Source organism: Pararge aegeria, chromosome 11, assembly GCF_905163445.1.
Source record: "Pararge aegeria chromosome 11, ilParAegt1.1, whole genome shotgun sequence".
NCBI classification, from domain to species: Eukaryota; Metazoa; Arthropoda; class Insecta; order Lepidoptera; family Nymphalidae; genus Pararge; species Pararge aegeria.
In genome coordinates this window covers 4,087,985-4,114,994 of record NC_053190.1, presented here as the reverse complement: position 1 = coordinate 4,114,994, position 27,010 = coordinate 4,087,985, and the positions used below count along the sequence as shown (strand labels likewise).

General features: G+C 37.2%; 1 protein-coding gene across 1 annotated transcript in view; it reads right to left on the bottom strand.

Annotated features, from left to right (window-relative positions):
- LOC120627562 (1-phosphatidylinositol 4,5-bisphosphate phosphodiesterase classes I and II) overlaps window positions 1-27,010 on the bottom strand; it is a 130,252-nt gene that overhangs the window by 6,754 nt on the left and 96,488 nt on the right. The window contains exons 6-16 of the mRNA XM_039895565.1: window positions 26,606-26,797; window positions 24,523-24,705; window positions 17,130-17,392; window positions 14,174-14,334; window positions 13,403-13,592; window positions 11,170-11,327; window positions 9,837-9,974; window positions 8,867-9,100; window positions 2,439-2,615; window positions 869-1,030; window positions 27-147 (exon numbers count right to left, since the gene is read on the bottom strand). Of these exons, the coding sequence (XP_039751499.1) occupies window positions 27-147; window positions 869-1,030; window positions 2,439-2,615; window positions 8,867-9,100; window positions 9,837-9,974; window positions 11,170-11,327; window positions 13,403-13,592; window positions 14,174-14,334; window positions 17,130-17,392; window positions 24,523-24,705; window positions 26,606-26,797 (1,979 nt within the window). The remainder of the gene's footprint in view (window positions 1-26; window positions 148-868; window positions 1,031-2,438; window positions 2,616-8,866; window positions 9,101-9,836; window positions 9,975-11,169; window positions 11,328-13,402; window positions 13,593-14,173; window positions 14,335-17,129; window positions 17,393-24,522; window positions 24,706-26,605; window positions 26,798-27,010) is intronic.

Sequence of the window (27,010 nt, the reverse complement as noted above, 5' to 3'; positions counted from 1 at the left end):
TTTTAGGTAAGAATCTATCAACTCACTTGGAGGCTCTTTGTCGTTTGTTTCAGTGTTCTGCGCTTCTGCATCATTCTTTGTGTTTTCAGTTGTTGCGGTGGCAGCTTTTGGGCTACCTTCCATTGCACACACAACAGAAGGCCGTTCCTAAAGCAAGAATACTCATGTAGTCCTTATAACAAACTATAAAATCTGGGTCAGGTATTGATCAACCAAGTTTGGGTAGGTAACGTATAGGAAACTACAGTCCAAAGTGACATTTAAACTCTCAAGAATATCTTGTATTTCATACGCAAGGAAAACCCGTTGTTTTAGACTTTTTATTAACAAATGTGGAGACGCGTCTGTCTCCACGAAATCAGCGCTGGGTCTTAGGGAGGGTACTTTTCCGAAGATCTGTTTGGTGGAGTGTAAGATTGAAGAAATTATAAAAAATATGTTTCGTTTTACTTCAGTATTCAAGTATAGGTACTTAAATACTGAAATAGCTGTTATTTACTTATGCTTAAGGTATGCTTATTTACGCTTAAGGGTGCGAAGAATCTATAAACTATGTAATATTTTGTCATTTAATATATAAATAAATTACACCGTACACATTCTCGTCCTTCTCATAGCAAATTGAGCTTATTTTTCATTGTAAAGTATGTTTAATTGGTGTATACCAAAATTAAGTGTTTGTCCTTTCTTTCTTTAAGCTTGCAGTTACTAAATGAGAATCAAACAGAAATACTTATCCATTTCTGAAGGTGTAAATTTGTTGATTGCCTTAAGACATCGTACCTACCCATATTGCCAATATTATATAGTCGTAATATCATAATTTTTGAGGAATGTGAGATAAGACGTACTGATGAAAACAACTCACGCGTGGGCAAGGAGGCGTCGACGTGGGAAACGGCGCAGACGGTTCTTCAGTATCGTCTGTGAGCACAGCCAATTGCTGAGTGCGCTTATCCATTTCGCTCTGGTACTTGATTGGGTTCGCCAAAGCTTCTGCGAGCTCAGACAGCCGATCTGGTACGTAGTCCTGTAAAATTACATTATAAGTTTCACTGGCTTTTATAAGAACAGCAGTTATAAGCATGTTATGTTATGAAAGGTGCACAGCAGGTCGTTGAGTCAATGTTGGTTGGCTTATCTTATAGCGAGGCACATGAGAACTATAATTGTCTCCTGGGATAAGTCTAATATACTTGTCAGAAAAGTGGCACTTCTGCCATTAATTTGTGTTAATTTTTATTTCTATATATTTTACAAAATACGCACACAGAATACGCGTTCCACAAAAAAGGAAAAATTGGTAAAATACGGCCTCGTGGCATTAACTCGGTAGCCTTTGTACCAATGAAGTGTATTTCGTAAAAGCCCAAATGCATTGCCTACCCTTAAAATTTCATATAACTCGAATAAAGGAAGAGGATTTTACCATTTGTTAACAAGTACCCAACAGGCACCCGACGGACGTGACGTAGTTGGCGCATAATTATTAGAAAATACTATATAACACAATAATGCATGCAAACATATATGTTAGTGACAACAATTTCATAAGCAGTTCAAAAGTGATGGCCAATTAGTTGGAATAAATGATTTAATTCATTTATTCTAACTAATCTATTGACTTTTTGATACTTATTGATTACTTATTAATAGATGTAATAATATATTTATATTTTTTCTTCAAACGTATCAGGCAGAATGTGCTAAGCCACACTTTAAACTTAACACGGGTGTTTGAATATAACACTTTCTTCCAATATCCTTTTCTTCCATAATCCTCCATCTAGCCCCAATGTGAACTAGTAGCTTTTGTTGTGTATTATAGATTACTGATGAATATCTTTATGAATATATACACATAAAAACTTATAATATACAGATAAACACCCAGACACTGAAAAACATTCATGCTCACCACACAAACATTTTCCAGTTGTGGAAATCGACCCCAAAGCCTTGGACTCAGAAAGCAGGGTCACTGCCCACTGCGCCAATCGGCCGAAAAAATGCAATCGAAAGAACTCGGTCTAAATTACAATAATAAATAATATATATTTGAACGCATACGTAGAACCATTGTATTAAGAACATACAGAATTGTCATTCAGCCATTATTGTGTTCAAAAACAGTGAAAACGCCCCGCGCATGTCTCACTTTACACACTCGGAATGTTGCTAGCTCCCAAACTTTTTCCCATTCCACACATTTTATGGTGAACGCTTCGAACATTAGAGGTAAAATAATTACTGTCACCTGCTAAACGGTATGAAGTGAGTAACCGTTTTTTCGAGACACCATTCTAAAGTGGAGTGGTTTTTGATGCTTCAATATTAGTCGTGTACAAGGTTTCTGTATGTTCTTAATTCTGTGCTTAGAACATGTTAATGACACGAAGCGTACAGGGTATATGTCTTACAGTGTACAGCGGGTTCACCTTGACTTGCACGTGTAGAAGCAGACTGGCCGACAGAGGGAGCCCCAGCTCGGTGCGAAGGCCCACGTGTCGGTATCCCGGGCAAAGCCCCAACACGGGCAGCACCCGATGTCCGAGCAACCGACCGCTTTCCTCGTGCGCTGCTATCCGTAGCATCGCTAGCTCCGGGAGAACTACCTGTGGAATAACATGATCATTATTATCAAACCATAGTATATATTATTGAAATTATTTGTTTGGTTATTGGATCCCAAAGCCAGCCAGTTAAATAGGCCAGAGAATTTGTTTGGCCATCCAAAGGGGCAATGCTACCAGCATCTTAGGAACTGTGCCTCGCTGCGGTGGTTTCGAAGACGTTTTAGGTTTTATTTAGTTTTCCATCGGCCGACAAAATGCAATCGAAAGAACTCTGTCTAAATTACAATAATAAATAATATATATTTGAATGCATACGTAGAACCATTGTATTAAGAACATACAGAATTCTTATTCAGCCATTATTGTGTTCAAAAACAGTGAAAATTTATGATTATAAAAAAAAATCCATTATTCCAATTAAATGTTATTTATGTATTTTGGAATTATATATTATTAATCTAAGTCACTGCGCATATTTAAATATGCTGTTAAGGCTCATTATCTCGCTTAATATAGATAGATTGTCCCATTACCGGTCCACTACAGAGTACGGATTTTATCCCACTACACGCATTTGAGTATATTACGGAGAAGAACTCTCAGGCGTGCAGGTTTCCGGACGATATTTTCCATAACCGTTAAAGCCAGTGATATTTTAAAATGCACATAACTCCGAACATAACTTCTGTTGTCTCGGACGGAATGCCGGAGTCTTACCCAGAAGACTATCACAACTTTTTACTATTCTGGAATATATCATTAATTTTAGAGTTCCGTACCCAAATTGTAGCGATCCTATCAAAAAGCCTTAGCCGTCTTTCCCTCCGTCTGTATATTTGTCAGCGATCTCAAGAACTGATATAGGTAGACAGAATGTGTGGGCCATTAATTTACATTTCTCATCTGTGGTCTGGACCGTTAATATCTATGGATTCTGTGGTTTGGAGGGTCTGTGGTCGAAAAAAACTTATGTCATTTTTGTTGATTCATACTTTTTAAAACGGTTCTGAATGTTTGTTATGAAAATTTAAGGGGGATCCTCATGCAAGAAACTTACTTTAAGCTCGATCCTAATAATGAATTTAGTGTGTAATATTGCTAGTGTACGGAACCCTTTAGGTGTAGGTCTAACTGCACTTGTCGTTAGCATATGGTTTCCCGTTCCGTTAATTCTCGGGTCGTGTCAGCGATCGCGAATCATTCGGTTTCTATTAAGAAAGTGCTAGCCCTTAGCAAGAAAGTCAGTTGTCCACCCTCGTACAGGATATAAAAAGCCGTCGGTTCCGGTTGGTAACGAGAAGTACCATGAGATAATAATCCGCATCGGAGTGAAGAGGGTATAAATTCCTCTCTCATATTACAACGGAGGAATGTTCCTAGTAGGACTCTAGTAAGCTGACAATGATAAATATTTACAAGTTGAGTTAATAAGTTAAGTTGCGGGTTTACGGGTTTTTAACTAATTGCCCTAAAAGTCGTATTTGATTTTTAATATAGACCTTTATTCCATAGACAATAGAATTATGTCATTTCATACATCTTTCGTAGTTTAACATATTCATATACTCTAATCCTCGACACTTTTCTAAAATTTAACATCGCAAATCATAAAGAAGTTAATGTCTAATAAACCAAAATAAATATTAGTGATGTTTCACTAATATTTACTTCATTATACCGTAAACGCGATCAGAGCTTTAATAGGCTTTAGGAAAACACTTTGAAACTGTCAACACAATGAAAATGTAAACATTTTGTTGCTGGCAACAAACTAAACTAAAGTTTGGACGGAGAGCAGTGTACACGCTCGACTTTATTAGCAATTCGCCTACAAAGTACTATACAAACAGTTGGTGTAAAAGTTATGATATCTGACAACACTTTCGTTATGGAACTCGGTATTGCAGCCTTGAAAAAATTAGTAGTTTTTTATTTTTATATTAATATTCATTTAGTTTTTACTGTATTGATATTGTGAAGCTAGCCGGTCGCGATGTCGTCCGTGGTATCATTATTTTTTTTGTATTCTGGAAACAAAAGTATCCGCGTCTCTCGAAGTTTGTCTCCAGAAGCTAAATTTTACCAAGATCGGTTTAGCTGTGAAACTGCCTCGGCTATTATTTTTAAACGCGCGTAGCTTTTCTGGGACTATTCCGGGATAAAAATTATCATACGTCCATCTCTAATGTTATATAGTTAATTAATGTTAACTTTATATGGTAACATAAAATAGCAGTACTACATCTTTCAAATTGTTTTTATGGCCTGAATGAAATTTGATACATTGCGTACACTGGATATACTTCTATCTTGTTTGTGTAGTTGTGAGCTAGTTTAACACTATTTATTGCATGCGGTGTTTACATATAAGTAGCTTTACATTTTGTCTTCATACTGTGTAAGCTAGTTTAAATTATAGTTTTTTTGATATGTAAAGCTGTTGTTAAACTAAATAAAGAAATTAAAAAAAAAATCCCCGTTGCAATATATATAGAAGTAGGTCCTAAATTTCTTTGAGATCGATGTAGTGGCTGAACCAAACTTGGGAACCAATCAAACAGACACCTTTTCTAATTTACAATATTAGTATTAAGTATTAGAAACGCGAAAGGATTATAAAGGATTCGGTTTTCCTTTAGTTAAATTGTTCAAACATTATGAATTATGAAAATTAAGCTTAATTTGCTTATACTCCGCGAGAAGCAGGAGAATCTTCGGACCCTCTACGCACGTTTCGCTCCGAAACCGGAGTATCCTCAGCACATCTAGCATCGGTAGGAGACAATTATATCCCCGAGGAAAGCATAAAAATGTATCTTCTCCCACAGCTTTATCAACTCTCAGAGCACGTGTAATAATAAACGGGGGTAAACTTCTCCTATTCCATGTTCCCGTGCTTTAGCAGGTTGACACGTTATTTATAGCCCTTGTCAGGGGATGTCACAAATTTTTTGTGGTGGAGTATGAAGATACAGATTCTCCTGCTTTTCGCGGACTATAGCAAATTAAACTTAATTTTCATAATATATATATCATGGAAAGCAATGTTTGCGGACGTTCGTGTGGACGATTTCTTCGCGATCATGCGTCAGGCGTGCGGCGTCTATGTTGTGCAGGCTTGTAAACAGTACCAACACCCTCCTTAAAACATGGGCCAATAAGCTGGATAGCCCCCTCTGGAGGTGCTGGAAAAGGTGCACACACGGGCTATAGGAGGGCCACATCCAGAGCCTGGTTTGTTGGGCCGGTATAGTTTAGGATATAAGTTGTCTAACATAGGATAGTGGTTTTTTTTTGTTAATAACATTATATTTATTTATTTTAATATTTTTTTCGTGTTTAATTATTAGTATTTTATTAATTTTAATTAGTTTTATTATTATTATTATTATTATTGTTATTTTAATTTGTGCTTCTTTTTATGTTATTTTTAAAAACTGTTAAGTGCATAGTATATGGGCTATGCCTGATATAAAATTTTATTATTATTATTATTATTATTATATATCATGGAAATCCGAAAAGTAACGCCTGCTTCTATCCAATCAACATAAAAATACCGATATTGTACATTGACTGTAATAAATCTTTTCGATTCTATTATGATAACACTACCAAAATGATTGATTTTCTTCAGGTTATATTATTCTGACAATAACTGATACATCGCTTTGAAACGATAAACTACAAATTCTATTTTTGGAAAGCTCGTAACTGATGATCCGGAAACAACAGTTCGGTAGTTTTTAATGACAAACATTCCGTCTATCCGCGAATCACAATGTTATAACGAAGTCGTAACACATTGCAGATGTCCGCAAAATAACAAACAAAAAGAAAAAAAACCTTTCATGTTAGAAAAATAAAACTGGATAAATAAATGAAAGAATTTATGGCACAATCAAATGTTTTGGTGTACGGCCGACTGATTTGTATATTTATATCAATTGGACGATTACATTATTTCAATACTAAGACTTTTATTCATAGCGAACTTCAACATGGAAAAAATTTGTTAGAATTCGCATGTACTAATGATTCCTGTTTAATTTAGTGAATAGATTAAAATGGATAATTGGAATTATATTTCACTCACTCGAATATAAACTATATGTATTTTGATGAAGTCTTGTTGAGATACTCAGTCAAGGCAAACTACGCCCGAAGCATTATTTAAAAATGACAATTAATATAACACACCTTAAAGCCGTCAAACAGTATTAAAATAATATTAATTTTAGCAAGGGTACTAAGTCCCCTGGTGTCTTTATTCTTATAACAAGAATCTAAATTATATTAGGGGGAAAAAAATACAGTTCCATGTTGATTAAAAAATTAACAACGTCATTAGTATTTTCTAAAAATAAATTATTGAAAAAAATACCCGATTTTATAGTGATAGTATAGTGTACATTATTATACAAGTCAAGCCCATTCGGTTGATACCCATATTGTTGGAGTTGTAAAAAAAATATTTAATTCGCTACTTTGTGGCGGCGGCTATATTTTCGGGAAATATGATGCCTCAGCAGACACACATACACACACAGTAACGTCAAACTTATGACACCCCGTCGTTTTTGCGTCGGAGTTTAAAAAAGTGCGAATACCTTCTAATACACTTTTCTCTCCTGCGATTGAAGATTTCTTATTGCACCAGATTAAAAGAACCTCTCTAAGTAGACCAAAGATAATTTTCTTTGAAACATTTTCTAAAAGAGTTCAGTTTAATATTATTTTTGAAGAGAAAGATTGCAGTTGCATCAACTAACTTTGCACTCAAGCTAGTTGTGGGATTTGTTAGACCAACTTTTCGCATTATAGTGCAAAAAGCATTTCCAGGTAGAGAATAATTTTCTATTGAAGTTTCGCAACATTATTCAAACACTATTATGGACATCAAAATTTAAACGCTACGCACGAAAATATGATCGTCATCTCAACCACAGTACGTCCACTGCTGGACATAGGTCTTTTGTAGGGATTTCCAATCGCTCTACAGTTTTGTGTCGCTTATATCTCTGCGTCTGTTTTTATATCGCCTATCCACAGCGGCGTGCACAGGGTCAGAAAGATGTAAAGTAGAAAAATCCTACTCATAAACGAGTTATGTAAACAATAGGTAGTAGGTACGTAGGCAGCGCTTTTGCGCAAATATGAAGTAAGCGCCACGGTCGTCCAACTCTTTGGTATCTACAAAAACTACGCTTTCCAGTAAGGGGTCGCCAGTCCAGCACGGATGAAGTGCACTTCAACATCACCATATCAACCCATTATCGGCTTACTACAGGAACGGATCCCCTCGAACAATGAAAAGGGGTTAAGGCAGTAGTCCACAAATTGGTGGACTCTACACACCTTTGAGAACATTATGGAGAACTCACTGGCATCAGTGGCGTGCACTTCATACATGCACAAAAGCACTGCATACTCTAAAATTGGTATATATATCCTAGAGCAGGAGGGTCTTTACCGTTTTATGTCATTTTCCTGCTGTATGCATACCCTGGTAACGCCACTGTCTGGCATGCAGGTTTCCCCACGATGTTTTCGTTCATCGTTGAAGCAAGTGATGTTTTAGTTGCTTTGAACGCACATAATTTAGAAAAGTTAGAGTGCTAGGACTCGAACTGACAGCGGCATCGATTATTTATATCGGAATTGATTATTAAGATAAAATATACTTTTACATTTTTAAGTTTTTGTGCTAACGTTATTTTAGGCGGGTTTAACAACGTGTGTTGTTACCTTCAGGACCCTTAAAAGAATAGTCGAAAACAGAAATTCACACGTTGATTTGTCAAGTAATACTAAAATTTCATGTGATTTAAATCTAGAATAAGCGCAAATTACCATTAATCATTTATGAGTCGAATTATTATTTACAAATGATTTTCCTTTAACATATTTATGGGGCAAAATAGACAATCATAAGTGCCACAGACAAGTCTAAGACAATAGAACAACATTGTCGTATAACTAATTGTGAATGAATGAATGAATACACTTTTTTGTAAACCACAGAAATGAAAAAGATAACAGAAAACAATAATACATAGATGGAAGACAGAGAGGGTTAAATTTGGCGTCCTTATCGCTATATAGCGAGTCCTTCCAGGAAACCTAAGTAGTAAAAGAACATAACTATACTATATATATATCCAAAGTAGGTGGTGCGAAACAAATACTAACAAAAAAGATATATATTATATATGTATAAGAACATAGATAATACTTTACTTAATACTTAACCAAAACTTTTAGCTTAGTTGAAGTAAAAACAATCTTACCTTCTTGAACACGAAAGGCTCATCCTCATACACGGGATTGATTCCATTATTCTGGACAACTCTCGTCCGGAACTTTTTCCGGACAGTGTCCGCGGGCAGTCCAAACATGTCCACCTCAACATAAGTGCCGGTGCGTTTGTCCGTCAACAACTGCCCGGACACGACGCTAACTGACAACGAACCGGCGATAATGCCATCAACTGTGCTTTCGGCGAATGGATCTAGCCGACGATCCTAGGATTTAGAAAAATAAAAACTTAGTTATTCTACTACCCGCCATAGGCCCCTTTTATGTAAAAAATTAGTAACAAAATTATGTCGATAAAAAATTCTCTACCTCTCCAAAAATAGCTGAGAACCATTCAATAAGTAAAAATAATGTATTTGAATAGCCGATTAGCAGAAAAGAATAATTTATGAACACACGCACACCGGAAATTTATACATAAAGATACTGATCGAATAAGAGTGAATAGGTAATTTCGGAGCAGGCGTGATCTTTACAATATTTTTTACAGATCGGATGCGATTTCAATCTCTAGTCTTTATATTTTAAAACGACAATCAATGCTTCACGGAATTCTTAACAATGGATAAAGATACCAAAAGAAGGTACCTACTACATACTCTTAAAATGTATGTATCGTTCTAATCCTTTGTACGTTTTTTTTTTAAATTGATTTAATATGCTTGCCGTTAGATAGGCCGTGACCTTGGAAAATTAAAAGCTTTTTTTCAAGTTAAGCGAACTTTTGCTAAAATTTCAAAACACATGAAAGAATATTTAACGCTGAAAAAATTAATCAAATATGTTCAGTTTTTTTGACACACCTGAATACCATAAACAAAGGTATGGTTGACTAGAACTTGGTAGAATAATCGTTCAGCCCCATTAGCACGCTTCCGTCATTACTTACCACTCAATAAAGTCATGTTAAAGTATAAAAAGACTAAAAATTTATTAACAGACCTTTCTCCTCATAAACTCAGGTTTGAGCAGATAACCACAACGGCGGTTGTACTCGAAAGTGCCCAAATTCAGCTGCATGGCCAAGTCTAGCGTCTGATAATTTAGGGCCACTAACTGACAACCCGCGTTCCAGAATACCTGTAAGTGCATCTCTATACTTTAATAAACATTACTATAAAAATTAAAAGAAACCGATTTTCAATATCGTGTACAGTATACTACAAGTCAAGCCCTTTCATTCGATACCCATATTGTTCCACCATTCGGGAAATACGATGCCAAACATACACACACACATACACACATACAGACACGTATAACTTATAACACCCCGTTATTTTGGCGTCGAGGGTAAAAATGTATATTAAACCTGCACAGTACTTGATCTGAGCATTAATTTTGAGGGTTTAACATTAAGACAGTTGGCACGAAGCTTGGCAACCTCAATAAGGTCAAGCGGTGCTTCTCGCCGTAACGGCTTCTTCCCTAGTACGTAAAGTGGTGTGTGGGTGAATACAGTCATTAGTAAGATAGCTCTGCCAAATACTAGATCGATGTTTTAGATTTCATTCTAGAAGAATCAAAGACCATAAAGTTTGTTGAATACATTTCTGATATCTATTTTGTAACAATCAAGTATACCTGACCTGATATCGTTTCAATGCATAAAAATGGGAAAACCTGCTAATGTTTACTACAAACAGACATAATTGACGTTTAAAAAGTGCTTTTACTAGAAATAAATGAATTTTGAATTTGATAATTAATCCCTAGGTATTAACCTAACCTTACCTAACCTACAATTATTACACACGTAGTTTACAAGGTAGACAAATGTTACAAAATATGGTACCAAACCAATTACATAATTTAAGCGTAAACGAAAGGTAGAAAACAAATAGTATCAAATCCGTTGCATAGTAATATAAGCATAAATAAAACAAGAAAGTCAATAGTACAAAACTTGTGACATAAAAACACAAACATAAACAAAATGTAGAAATCAATTCTAGGTATACAACTTGTAGCATAATATGAGCATTAACAAAATGAAAAAAAACAATATTACCTAACAAAGAACAGAAATCATGAGTACAAAATTTGTTGCATAATATTAGCGTAAACAAAATGTAAGCGAAACCCAATAGTACCAAACATAAAAATATAAACATAAACGAAATATAGAAAACCAATAGTACCAAATCTGTAGCATTATAATATAAATGTAAATAAAAAGGCAAATACAGTACTTGTGACACATCAAATTGTACCTCACATCAAACCCAATAGCACCCCAGCGTTAACATAACGTAGAAAATATGTAGTACCAAACCTGTGGCATAAAATTCGAGGAATCGAAACGCGTTCCCGCGGGATAGACTCGCGATAGCTGATGCTTGTTGTAGTTCACGAACTCGATGGGGCGCTCCTTAAGCAACGTAGTGGCTTGCTTCTCGTCGAATGATGACATCTCGTAGAAGCGGTTCTTCTCTGAAAGAATCAGTACTCTTGCTTTGGACTTATCTTAAAAAAAATCCAACAATACTTCCAGAGATTAGCGCGTTTAAACAAACCAACAAAATGACAAACTTCCACCTATGTTAGTATAGTTTAAACTACACAACATAAATATTGGATAGAAGCAGACGTTACTTTGCGCAAATCCATGATATATTATGAAAATTAAGCTTAATTTGCTATACTCCGCGAAAAGCAAGAGAATCTGTGTAGTGTCATTTATAATTTCCGGATTTTTAAACCGGAGCATCCACAGGAGATGTTGATTTTACGATGAATAATGTTTAAGAGTATAGCAAATGAAGTTTATTTTTTATAATATACATAACATAAACTGAATATTCAAGAAACCTTCAGCTAAGTTGCTAACTACTTCTCTTAAAACTTCTTTCCCAGCGAGGTCATAAAGTAAAATCACAAAGATTAACAACACTAGAGTAGTGTTGAAAGAAAAGCTTTAATTTGTCTCTAAAATGCGCAGATATCGTACTTAAAAATTACTTTGAGTCTAATTTAATTATCGTATTTCACAGAGACTTGGAAACTAGGTCAAGTGTAGGATTTGATGTGAACAGTTCAAACGTTTTGAACGATTGCGTACTTCGGTAAATAAACTCATTATATTTTAACTGTTAATAAGTAATTAAGTGTGAATTCGAGATGAAAATTGTTTTAGTACATAGCAATACCGTTAGTTACCTACTATAATATTGAAATGTAGACTTCGAAGACTACGATTACGATATCTTCCGAACGTCTGATGTCTAATCGTAATAATTCTTAATGGGCGAAGTCTTATTAAGAACTAGCTGTTTCCCTCGGTTTCAATCACGTTAATTAAAGGTTGTAACATAATAACGTTATATTGGCCACGCGGATACTTATATAACCCCGTACATATTTACATTTTTCATTATCTCCTAAACGATGCTACCAAATAACACGTTGTAAAGGGCAAGATTAACAAAATTTTGCGTTCATAATGAACTGTTCTTTTTTCGTAAGGATTAATATTCTATAACTAAAAAAAAGTTTGATTCTCGCTGAAATTTTATACAAGGAAAGCTTATGTTACTTCTGGATAAAACTACTTTATGACGGTGAAGCATTGTAAAACTCGGTTCAGTGGAGATCATTACATATAGCCAAAAAACTCTTTTCTCTTTTAGTATTTGTGTACTTTGAATAAATTTTAATGTATAAGTGACAATGAATGAATACACTTTTTTTCTACACCACATAAACATATAGAAAAATTGTAAACAAAAACTTAACTAAAAGAATACAATTTGGCGGCCTTATCGCTACATAGCAATCTCTACCAGGTAACCAACGACAGCCGGTTGGCGCACTGGGCAGTGACCCTGCTTTCCGCGTCCAAGGACGTGGGCTCGATTGGAAAAATGTTTGTGTGATGAACATAAATGTTTTTCAGTGTCTGGGTGTTTATCTGTATATAATGGTATTGATGTGTATTATATTCATAAAAATATTCATCAGCTATCTTACGAGTAGTACCCATAACACAAGCCACGCTTTGGGACGAGATAGCGATGTGTGTAGGTATTGTCGTAGTATATTTATTTAATGGCGTAGAAAACACAGCTCAAGAAGAGAGGTAGGACAATGGTATAGCTACGACAAATTTGAAGAATAGGTATTTGAAAAAACCATTGCCGTGGTGGCGGTGCCTGTCTTCCCGGACAGAGTACAATGGGATCGGATGTAGCTCAGACATATTTTACCTACAAAAATTTTACGAGATCGACGTTTTCTTATCCAAAACTCAGGCGATTCAATTATTTTAAGCATAAAAATTTTAAGAAGGATTCCTTTTTTTGTTCATATTTTTTTTTTCATATTTGTTTTTTGAGTCGTCTGATTATGGCGGTAAAAGATATGGTACCTTTATAAGGTAAGATTTTAAAGTACATAGTTTCAAGTAAAAAAAATTATAGCGACGTTGGTCTTGGTCGTAGAAAAATACATTTGTATGAAGAATTAATACAAACATATATTCCATATTGTCCAATAAACGTTGTACTTACTTTCTGCGTTTTCGAAAGAAGAGAAGTGAACGGGTTGCACGTAGTTGACTAGTGCGGAGATCTCCGCGGCTGCATGCGTCTCACGCGCCTCTTCCGCCGCACCCCCCTCCGCTTCCCCGCCACCCTCCTCCTCACTCGAACTCTCAGACTCGGAGGACTCCGATGAGTCTTTGGACCCTTGACGTACAAGCTGAGATCGAGAACATTCTGTATCATCATCATTATCAAACACGTTACGGGCTTCGAGGATAGAAATACTGGAACATCGGAGTATAATGGACTTATTTACAATGTGTTAAAACTCAAATTGCTCATACAAATCCTAAGCTCGGGTTTTAGACGAAAGGTTTGTAAAAACAGAATTTATGACACTAAAAAGAGTGACTTTAGGTCCAAATATCGGTATATATATATTTTTTTAAGTAATAATTGACGGACCAAGCAGATGGTCCACCTGTTGATAAGTGGAAAACCATCGATAATAATAATAATCATTTATTCAGGCTAAAAATAATGGATACAAAATTTACATGAATGCCCTAACCTCTGCGGAAGCAAAACCTGTGTTACAGAGGGTGCTTGTTTATTTTACAATATAGGTTTAGTATAAAAGAAAGTCCCCTGCCGCTTCTGTCTGCGGCTGTCTTCAGTTATCGTATCCAAGTTACGCGGGCTAGCTAGTTATATTATATACACCTTCGTGTTTTTTTATTATGGTAGCAATCAGACTCTTAACAATATTCTCAAAGTATTATACAACTGCGGCCTCACCGATCCGTGCGCGATTTCGCCGTTTCCCTGAGGGACAGGTTCGCATTTCTCACTCTCTTCACTGACGGCTACGTCTTCTTTCTTGTGATGATGATGATGTTTCTTCTTGTTCTTTATGATTATCTTGTTTTTGAGCAACGACGGTGGTGGCATCTCTCCTCCTATTGAATATAAACACTTAGATTTAAAAACTATACGTGTGCCTTTTTCTTTTCAACGGTGAAGGAAAACCTGCATGCCTGCGAGTTAGTTCTACATTTTTCTCAAAGGTCTGTGGAGTCCACCGATTCGCACTGGGCCAGCGTGGTGAACTAAGGCCTCCCCCCCCCCCCCCCCCCCCCCCCCGACCCCTTCTCATTGTTATAGGAAAATAAGAAATACTTATACCATACGAAATTGACGTTTGATAAGTTTTTTACTTAGGAAAATTATGCTTGTATCAATAGCAGTGCGTTCTTTTAACGTTGCATGATAATGTTTTGTGTTGTTATTTTATTTCACTTTCTTTTTATACCTCTACAACTTTGCCCTCTACGATACTAAAGCTAATACTATTATTTATTTTTTGTCTGTCTGTCTCTGTATCTGGGAGTTGAAATGAAACTTTGCATGTTTTAAACTGCACGAATTGTATTCTCAAGCATCGTTAAGGACTGCAGCTGTCAACCGTGCGAAAACGGGACGGGTAAAGTTGTTCCATATAAAGAAGTTTATAGGGCAATGCGTAATGCTTTACGATCAGGTTACGAAGAAATTGCAGCGTCGAAAACGAATCATAGATAAGTTTTCTTATTGGATCTCGCATCCGAACGATCCGGTATCCTAAAGACGAACCGACCGTTTTATATTTTTATTAAAGTATTTTACCTGCACTAATAAGAAATATCAAATATATACATTTGAAATGTAAGTAAATAAAAACTTAACTAAACAGTCGCTAATCGCTATAAGACCAAGCCTTTAGGCCGAAAAGCGGTTCCATACTATTTATACATTTCAAATCTATATTTCATCCTTTTAATTATATTGGAAACCATGTAAATGGTATAGATATTACAGGAATATTAAATGGCATCGCGAAATCGTCATGCAATATAATTTAAAAAGATCCCATTGACCCGAGTACCTTTATAGGAAAAAGATTTGTGAAATTGGTACGCATAGCGGGATCGGGCATGTCAACACGGCAGAAAAATAATGTATAAAGTAGGTAAAGCTATGTAAGGCAGCTAAAAGTGTTGTAGAGCGTTCCGCCTCCAAAGGAACTTAACTGTGGCAAACAGTACCCTTAGTACAAAATTTGCACGCTCGCAATCGAATCGTGGTTCCGAGTAATAAATTTCATTGCGAACCAGCATAGTAAAATGGATCTTGAGCATTTAGTACTAAATTTCAAATTTGCGACAATACTTCAGTTGTGGCGTTTGACAAAACGTATATTTTTAGTTGTAGTAGAGCTTTTCGTCACAAAGCTTGTCCGGGGAAGTACTACTACCGTTACGCTTATTTCCGCCGCAAAGCAGCATTGTTGCAATGCTGTGTTCCGGTCTGAAGGGTGCGGTTGCCGGAGTAATTAAAGGTACACGATACCCACACCTCAGGTAGATAGAAACAAGAAGGCACTTTGTAGGGCGTTTTCCTTGTATGTCCTGCAAAGTGTTGCTCAGCTAATAGGCCATGGTTTTGCAGTTGCGATCAGGTCGGCCATCTGCTAGGTCCAAACTTTTGCCAAATAAAAATAAGTAGAGGTTTTGCGAGTTTAAAAAGAGCATCATTAGGTCCATTTCACTTTGACAGTATAGATTTTGAAATGCGAAAATGACTCGTTGATTGCGAGCGAGCACATTTTGTACTAAAGTTAAAGTGTATCGTTGTTTACGCGCCGCATGACTCAGCGATAGATCAGACGCCAATAACATCAGGTGTTCAAAGAAAATGAGGCTTTAAGGCTTTTAATGGCGCTGTTAGGAACGCTATTGCTATTCTTGGAAATGTCGCACCTTTTACGTAGTCGACTCCGAGAATAGATAGCTTTCTAACACGTTCACGGTGTAAGCTATTTTGAACGATTCTTATTGATATAAAGTTCAATTTATAATATACGTACTACCTACCTCTTATTACCTATTTCTTATTAGTCTTATTATGTAAACAATATTTTTATTACTTATAAGTGTACAATAATTTGAAAAACATTAAAACTAACCATCGGAAAGTCTCTTTTTATTCAAATGTTACTATCGCAATTGTTTTTTTCTTTATTTTGAACAAACTTTAAATTAAAAAGTACCTAATGAAAAGATTGCTTACATACACTACGCCACTTGTCCTCAGTGGCCTGCATAGAGGGTATGCACAGGGTACGCAGATGATATAAAATGAATAAAATCTCCAGTACGAGGTATAAATACTTAAGAGTAGGCCTTTTATAACTCTTACAATGCCTACCCTTCAGTTTTTACAACTTGTACTGGAGATTTTCTTCATTTTACATACCCTCTATGCACGCCACTGCTTGTCCTGTATGATTTCTTGGAAGGAACACTCAATACAGTTTTTGGTCAGACCACGTTGTCGAACCTCATGATCCATAGTTAAATACCAGACAGACCAATGAGCTTTTGGTGTCACTTAGCGGCCATGCAGCGACCAATCACAGGACTATTTTAGAACGCGCGCACTTCTGATTGGTCGCACGTTAAACGCAAACTTAAACGCCTCTAAGGAAACAAGACGGACGCCACGGTTTTTTTTGTAGTATCTTTTCCCTGTGTCCCTCAACCTGAGTCGTCGAAGTTAAGGCTCACGTGGCTATAATTACACCGGCAACCAAGCCGGCTTTCAGACCAGAAACAATTCTGCTTTGCGGCAGAGATAAGTACTTCCACGGACGTGTCACAGTCAAAAAAGCTACCTAAACCTAGTAGATTAGCTATCAATTGAATCATCGTCTTACCAGGCTCAAGTTGATGTGAATCCAAAGGTTTATCGAGTAGCATTTCGCCGAATATATCTCTGCAGTAGTTGGCGATTTTGGCCTGCTGTCGAGGGTTGCAGTGGTTCTCGAAGCTCAGTATGACGGGGTAATCAGATGTCTTGAAAGCGCTTTCAGCGATAGCTTCTAGCACCTCCTTGGCGCTGATTTCAGGTACAAACGTGTAGCCATGCACAATGACTGGCTCTTCAGTACGACCGTTCCAGAAGTCTAATTCCACGCACCTGCGAACAAAACTTTCTGATCAAGAAACTTCATATAGGAAACATGGAACATTATAATTGTTCGCATTATCTTTAACCCACCCGGCTGGCAAATATTTCAGATTTCTCTTTTCTTCTTATATTACTTTGTTGATAAAAGAAAGGGCCTATACTTCCAATGGAAGTTTGAGTACTTTATACTTTGGAAGTATAGGTTCTTTTGAACTTTATACTTACTTCCTTCTATTAGGTAGAATTATAAGCGGCCCTTGTTTGAGTTTTAAAGTAAAAACAAACTAACTCTACGGAAGTAAAACGAGCTTTTTGCTACGTGATTTTTAAAACGTTAGTTAAAGTTTCACTGGTTTTCATTGTTCGTTCTGGATTAACTGAACTTCGAATTACGTCCCATTCAACAAAAATTGGGATTAAAGAACATACTACTTATATTATATATGCGAAAGTTTGTAATGATGGATGGAAGGATGGATAGATGGATGTTTGTTACTCTTTCCAAAAAACGACAGAATCAATTTGACTTAATTTTGGACTAGAGATAAATTAGGTATACCCTGGAAAAGCAACCTTGTGTTAAGCTGCTTTTATCCCAGGAAAATGTACGGTCTCCGCAGGATTCATAAAAAACCAAACAACCGCGTACGAATCCGCGGGCAACAGCGTGTTAAGCATAAAGCACCAAACGGAATACAGCACCGATACTTCCACTCCAATATTATCAATGCACAAGTATCTGTTATTTTAGACTACTTCCCTGGCGCAACAGAGAGCGCTGTGAGGATGTACCGGGTTCGATTTCCGGCAGGGGCAATTTGGGAATTTATGATTCCTGAATTTTCTCTTGGCTTGTCTGGTGGGAATCTTTGGACGTGGCTAGTTACCACCCTACCGACGACGATGTGCCGCGATTAGTGCTCGATGATCGAGAAGCGATTTAGTGTTCCTGTGCGATGTCCCGTAGAAACCCATTAGGAGTATGACTACTATAGTCCCTCACAGGTGAGCCCGCTACCATCTTAGACTGCATCATCACTTACCACCAGGTTAGATTGCAGTTAAGGGCTAACTCGTAGTGGAATAATAAAAATTATGATCATGGGATACATTAATCGCAGGAAACAGTTAGGTAGTACCGAATATACGGTGTATTCGGTGTAATTTAGAGGTGATAGTCACCGTTTGAGTTCGCCAACAGGAATGTTCTTATTTGGCTGCGAACAATGAAGCGGCATGTTCCAACAGAGCGCACTATTTTAAACAAACTTCAAAAAAGAAGGGCCTATAAAAAACTTAGGTCAAATAATAAGAATGTAGTTGGAGCAATTCATACCCCAGCTATTTTTATCGTTCATGGCTAACGTTTTATACAAACTTTGAATCTTTTGAGCGCTGATCTTCATCATCATCATCATCACATCAAACCATTACCGGCCCACTACAGAGCACGGGTCTCCTTCCACAATGAGAAGGGGGGGGCCGTAGTCCACCACGCTGGCCCAGTGAGGATCGGTGGACTCCACACACCTTTGAGAACATTATGTAGATCTCTCAGGCATGCCGGTTTCCTCATGTTTTCCTTCACCGTTGAAGCAAGTGATATTTTAATTACTTTAAACGCGCATTACTTAGAAAAGTTAGAGGTGCGTGCTGGAATCGAACTTGACCCCCTCGAAATTCAAGTAGAGCTCCTACCCAATGCGCTATCACCGCTTCTGATCTCAATAATGTTTAAATAATGTAGTGTCTCATATTGCACCTTTTTACGGAACCCTTAGTAAGGAGTCCAACTAGCGCTTACGACGATTTTATTTTCGTTTAAAACTTTCTAGATCATGAATTAATCAATATCGATCAGCAGGAAGCGCTAAAAATAATTCAGTCCAAGCAGTTACCTCTCGCGTAAAAATCCAATAAAGCGGATCCAATGTTTATGTTTACACCGAGCATAGTCGTTAAAATCAAGCAACATAAAGCAGGCTCGGTCCCTAGAGTGGGGACGAAGCTATACGCCACGTACGCTCTATCAAAGTACCGGGCCATTTGGTCTAATAAATATGAAGCTGTAGCAGTGGCGTGCATAGAGGGTATGCACAGAGTACGCAGATGATATAAAATGAAATAAATCTCCGCTAAGAATTATAAAATACTAAAGGATAGGCATTGTAAGAGTTATCGAAACCCAACCCTCAAGTATTTATAAATCCCCAGTAGGAGCTACTGGGGATTTTCTTCATTTTATATCATCTGCATACCCTGTGCATACCCTTTGTGCACGCCACTGAGCTGTAGTAACATTAATATTAACATATTAAATGTATGGACGCTTCATAAGTGCCTGTTACGAGGTGTACATGAATAAAACATTTTTGAACTCGTATGTTTGTATAAAGCGCCTGACATTAAATCGCTACCTGCATGAGCGACCGTTTGCCCATAATTACCACGCTGGGCAGACGGGCTGATGACCCCAGTAGATGGTATTGCCTAGACGTACAGAGGACGCTGCTGACCGTTCTCCGTTAAATCCCTTTAGTCGCCTCGTACGACACCAACGAAAAGAGGATAGAACTACACAAGGCTCTGTAAACTACTGTATCGAAACAATTTAACCATTTCTTTGCTTCTATACTTTCTCCTGCTCTTTCTCTTCTTGGCGTATTAATTAATTTTCTTAAAGCATACCACGCTTAATGAAGGTTACTGAGTCGCTATAGTAGTGCCCTTTGCGTAATTATTTGAGCAATTTTATACTTCAGCCGGCCTGTTTCCTTTTTTTGGCGAGTTAACGAAGTATATCGTCATTATCGATAGCCTTCTACAGTCCACTACTGGACTAAAGGCCTCTCCAGTCACACGAGTTGGTGATTGCAGTAGATGGTAATTGTGGTAGTACCACAGAGGGTGCTGCCGCTAGTTTTTTTTTTGTATCCGCTTAGTAATTTCGTACGAGAGGAGGGGTAATAACAACAGTTTTCCCAACTGTTGTCACCAGACGGCACAGGAGAAGTATATACTTTTTGTCAACTCCACAATGCGGCTTATATTCTCCCATCGTACAGCTATGATTAACGAGTATTCGAATTGCCATGTTATTGCAACGAGTCGATGTAGCAATATTGTTCCCTTGCAAACGAAATAAAACCACGGAGTAGCTACGTTTTACTTATAAAAAGTTACGAATCGATGTCACCACGTCAGGAAGGATTTGAGTGGTATTGAATTCGATTTAGCATAAAAGATATTATAATTCATTTAATATGCACAAATGAAACATAAAAATGCAGAATTGCAGAATTTTTAATGTACCCCTAAACGCTGTATGCCTTCTCGCAAACGCGTTGCTTGATAGACACGCTTGATAAAACGCATTTTATATTAATTTGTTACGCCATTAAAAGCACATTACATTAATTTGGGAGATTTTGTACAACACAAATTGATTAAATGATAACATTATCGGTTACGGCGACGGCGTGACGTTCGTTCTTTTTATTTATATACATTATCTATCAAAAGCTTTGTCCAGACTGAAAAAACAGACAACTTAATTCCCAAATCAAATACCTGAACGAAGAAATTTGAAACTATAAGAGAACATTTTTAAATGTATTAAGAATATACTTTTTTTAATTCTACACCTGCGTGTTGCCAGTGCTGACCTATGGCTCTGAAACAAGGTCGGTTAACTATGGGCCTCATAAGAAGGCTCAAGAGACATTCAGCGATGGAGAGAGCTATGCTCGGAATATCTCTACGCGATCAAATCAGAAATGTGGAGATTCGTAGAAGAACCAGAGTTACCGACATAGCTAAACGAATCGCGAAGCTGAAGTGGCAATGGGCCGGGCACATAATTCGGAGAAATGATGGACATTGGGGTCCCATGGTGCTGGAATGGCAGCCCCGAACTAGTTAGTAAGCGCAACGTTGGCCGACCCCCAACGCGGTGGACAGACGACATTAAGCGCGACGCAGATAGCCGCTGGATTCAAGCGGCACAGAACCGTGGAATTTGGAACTGCCTACAAAAGACTTATGTGGACGTCTATCAGTTGATATAATGATGATGATGATAAATTCTACACCTAAAAGGGTTAAACAAAGTAAGTTTAAACAGTTTCAATCTTCGGAGAATCTTTCCAACTACGCGGGAGATATTATCCATTAGACCAACGAAGCAGTTGGCAGTTGGAGAGGAGATTGAACCCTTTTAGAAGAGAAAGTTTTGATAAAAGTATGTCATTTTTCAAGTAATCAATTTTGCTTGAAACAAGTGTTTCAAATACACATAGATAAAAAATAAGGACATGAAGTAACAAACTAGAAACCTGCCAGTAAAGAACGAGACGAAAAAAAGAAAAACATTTACCATTATAATTTTTGTTTTTGTTGTTTGTTTATTTCTGTCGTACCCGCCATATTGGATTTTGTCATAACTGTTTACCGCCTATAACATCAAAACTCAAAGGCGAAGTCTCGGGACGTCATTTTTGTTATACATAATAAATCATGTTTCATATTATGTTTGTTCTTTATGTGTTATAAGGGAACATAATAAAGGGGTAAGTTGCATCAAAATACAAAACTCATGTAATATATGGACAAGCGGGAAATATTTTAATGCACATTATGTATTATTTGAACCTACACAATAAGACCATAGCTCGTTTCCAAACGACATGCATATTCTTAGGACTAATTTACTAGCGTATATATTTAGATTTAACAACGCTACGCGAACGAACTTGTTAATAAGGACCCCTGACGAGTTCGATACTAGCAGCGAATTAGATATTGTAATGAATAATATACAATATAATTTTAAGGATAATCAAATGTATATATAAAGTAAAACATAATTTAGTCGACTCTACCCTTCAGCAACGGCCGGTTGGCGCAGTGGGCAGCGACCCTGCTTTCTGAGTCAAGCCAGCGGGTTCGATTCCCACAACTGAAAAGTTTGTGTGATGAACATGAATGTTTTTCAGTGTCTGGGTAATTATTTGTTTATTATAAGTATTTATGTATATTATTCATAAAAATATTCATCAGGCATCTACCCAAGCTTACACAAGCTACGCTTACTTTGGGGCTAGATGGCGCTGTGTGTATCGTAGTAGTATATTTATTTATTTATATATTCTAAGTAATATTAATTTTGCATGTCGTGGGTTAAATGCTAGACGTAAATGCAATACTTTCAACAGCAAATTTATTGGGATGGAAACTTTCACGTTAAAATTGTCACTTTTAGGAAAATAACTATTGCTAAATAGTATGATAAGCTCTTTATAGTTACTGTTATTATTTATTTACAATTGAGTTGTTGTAACTCCGTTGGTTTAGGTGTTCAAAAAAAAACAAATCACTCTTATGAAAGGCACTATATGTTTCCCTGGAAAAAGTAAATAAATAAATTACTAGTATCATAATTATTCAACGAATGATTAATTTTATCTACAATTACCAGTTCAAGATTAACTCGTAAACTGTGTCCTTCTCTATCTACTGTATTTATTTACAACTAATATACACTCGAGCGAAATGTTTATCCTAGTGTAGCACAAATAATAAATATATCGTGAGCATGGGCTATAAAACGTTTTCATACGAATAAGTAATTTACGAGATGAAAATATATATTCACTAGCAATACTGAAACAGTACTTCGTCTATCGAAATACATACAGATCTTACTTTTTTTCTCAGTTTTAATCTCGGATAAAAGGTTTTTCAGCATAGTTTCTGGAGTCCAAAGCGACGCCGAAAGCTTCCCGTGCTAAGAGATTACGAAGTCTGTTGGATCTGTATCATACAGGAGTTTGTTTTTATCATGACAAAGTTCTTTATTTGTTATAGTGTTCCAACACATTTCTAGATTTTAAAACATTTCAAATGGAATTTAAATTAAAAGTAAGAAACCCTCTACATCTCCTTTGAAACTTTGTGCGCTTGTGTTTTTTTTTCTTTCACTTTTTAAGGGCTTTTAGAGAACTTACTTACTTTGAACAATAAAATTCAACAAAAATCAAAATTCATATATTTTAAGTAGGCCCATTTAATAAGCACAAAAAGCAGAAGCAGCGGAAGGCAGATTCCACTGAGAAGAGCCGGTAAGAAACTCGGCAGATTGTTCTTTCCCAACACCATTTAAAGTTTAACAATCTTTACAATTTTTCTGTTTTGTGAGAGATGAGAGCGGAGTGGCCTGCTCCCAAGCAGCCTTGTCGTTACGGAATTCATCAACCGTGTAGTAACCACGATTTGTTAAATGTGTTTTAATATATTGTTTGAACTTAGGTTAAAGTAGATCTAATATTACCTTCGGTATCATGTTATAAAAGCATATACCCATCCCCACAAAGGATTTCTGTACTAAACATTAACCTAAATAATTTTAACTGTAAACTGCATCTAAACAAGTTGCACGCCTCGATGAAGTCTAGTCTTCCTAAGAGGTTGTGAAACAAGCCAACGTGCAACTTACAACTTTTAGATTTAAAGAGTAAATTAAGTGGTTCCTAGCTCCATCATAACGAGCACATTCCATCAGCAAATGATGCACATCATCTGTGACACCACATGTGACATAGTTAGGAGAAGGTGTCTTTCCAATAAGGAATCCAAATTTGTTAGACAGAATGTGGCCCGATCTTAGCGTATGTGCGAACAACATATTTTCTTTTCAGCCGCGTATAACTACTCCAAGGTATATAAGGAGTCCCACATTGAAGTGCTTTATACCATGCTTGTGTTTTATGTATAATAATAATTAAACTGGATTTTGTTATTATTTTTTTCTTTAAACGCGTAAATCTTCAAAACGTTCGGATCTGAAAATCGATTTTAATCTTACAGATATACATTTCTTGTGAGCGTGTGTATGTCACTGAACTCCTCCTAGACTGCTGGACCGATTTGAATGAATATTTTGGTATACGTTTAGGTGGCACCCTGGATGCTGAACAAATTAGCCCGACAGATGGTGCTGGGGTCCGCTAGTCTATATATACATGTACATAGTCGTAGGTTCAAATCATGTCGGTTCCGAAAATTTTTATATGCGTTTTAAATAAAAAAAAAAAGATCATTCCTCATAAAACACTAATCACAATTATAAAATGATATATTACCTGCAGCCCGCCAACAGTCCCTGCCTATAGATCTCCACGCTAGACTTGCCCGTGATCTGATGCCCTGTGAGGTAGGTATTGTGCGAGCTGTTGATGAAGTAGTGCGCCAACGGTTGGTCCATGTCGTCGCACAGGTCCAGTTTGTTTGGTGCAACTATCGGGTTATCTTCGGACATGAGGAACCTGTCAACAAAAGCCATAAACAATGTCTAAATTAAAACCAACCTAAATGAAATAATACTACGCAGGTACATAATCATCTCTGAGACTTATCTGTGAAACTGAAAACCTAATAGTTTTTGAGAAAACCATGTCACCAAAATGTGACCGTTGACACTTTGCACGTACGAACCTACGCTACGCGAAGCGTGCCTATCGCGTCGCAAGCGTAGGTTCTATGCCCGAGTTGGTCTTATATTTAAATACATACATTTATATTTTAATTTTTTATCACTGTTATAGTAGACTTTCTCAAGTGACATGTACGCATCATAAGTGCCGTCTTTGGCCCTACTTTAATAAAGTTTTTTTTCACTTTGACTGACTAAAGAAGGGATAGGAATGTGAATGACGCTACATTACGTGACAATACGTCTCGATAAAAAAAAACCCCGTATAGAAATTTAGAATGCACACAAAAATTTCGGAACCGAGGGGCATTTGAATCTGCATCTCTCGAGTGCTTTGTCAACAAAACCACAGTCCGCTGATGCCCAAACTATTTTAATATGCCTTCACCATTTTGACGCCCTCTGTGGCGCAGTGGTGATATAAGCAGGAGGTGTCAGGTTCGATCCCCGGCATAATCTATTAAAGAATTTATAGTTTCCGTATTTCCTTTGATCGTGTAATACTGACTATTGCGTCGGTAAGGTTATTTTTAAATCACGTGGAAATTCTACCCAGATGATTTTCCGGTAGGTAGACAGTGCGTTTACGCCTATACGAGGCGGGCACAATCGTGCTAGGTGTAACCGAAAGCCTTTTAGTGCTATTTACCAATATTTACGCTCCGCAGCGAATGTGAGTATTGTTCCACTCCACCTATCAATGTGTTCGAGGCATAGCCCAATGTTTACTCGATATACGGAACGTTTGTTTACCACCGCCAGGTAAAGTACACTTGGTGTCGACTGACTGACGTATCGGGGAGTTTACTCTCAGCCATACTACTACCGTCACTTTACTGACATGAGCATTAACTTGCAATGAACAATCATCATATCAACCCATTACCGACCAACCCACATGGCACGGGTCTCCTCCCACAATGAGAAAGGTTTAGGCCGTAGTCCACGCCTTTGAGTACATTATGGAGGATTCTCACGCATGCAGGTTTTTTTTTAATAAATAAATAAATATAATACGACAACACACACATCAACATCTAGCCCCAAACTAAGCGTAATATTTTTATTAATAAAATACTTAAATACTGTAAGACTCAGAAAGAAAGTCCAACGGGATTAAAAAAAGTAGCTTTTTATTGTTTTGATATAATACATAGAGCATCGTATCTGTTTTTAGAGCATAGACCGAAGACGCTATTCCAATGTATGTTCATGATTTGAACCAATTCACGTCCACTGCTGGACATAGGTCTTTTGTTGGGAGTTCCAAATTCCACGGTTCTGAGCCGCTTGGATCCAGCGGCTACCTGCGACGCGCTTAATGTCGTCTGTCCACCTTGTTGGGGGTCGACCAGCGCTGCGCCTACCAGTTCGGGACTGCCATTCCAGCACCTTGGGACCCCATCCATCCATCCATCCTTTCTCCGAACTATGCCCGGCTCATTACCACTTCAGCTTCGCGGATCGTTAAGTTATGTCGGTAACTCTGGTTCTTCTACGAATCTCCACATTTCTGATTCGATCGCGTAGAGATACTCCGAGCATAGATCTCTCCATCGCCCGCTGAGTGACTCTGAGCCTTCTTATGAGGCCCATAGTTAACGACCATGTTTCAGAGCCATAGGTCATCACTGGCAACACGCACCGCATGATCTGTCGTTAAAAAAGCTAAGCACTATACCATGAATTTCCATACGAGAGAGTGCAAAAATAAAATGAAAAATCCAACTTGCCTTAAAAATCCATCGAAAGTCAATTGCGAACGCTGCTGGTGGTACTTATTGTGCTCGTACGCCTTTATGAGATCTTTCGCGCGCTGGATGTCGGCGTAGGGGTGAAGAATCTCGTTGAGCCGGGGATCTCTTTGTACCTCGTTGAGGAAGTCGACCAACTGGTTGGCTGAGAGATGAGGCTTGCCGTCGGTTCTGCACAAAAGTGTAACGTTATAGTTCATCCGCTAAAATGCACTCTATCAGGTATAATTTTGAAATTTCATCCCTAGGGGGAATTAAACAGGGGATGAAAGTTAATATGAAACTCAGTCATTTTTACATGTTTTATCGTTGAAAATGGGTAGTTAGATGTTTTCTTGATTTACAAAAAAATTACCCTCTAAGTGTTTATGTCTATTGTCATAA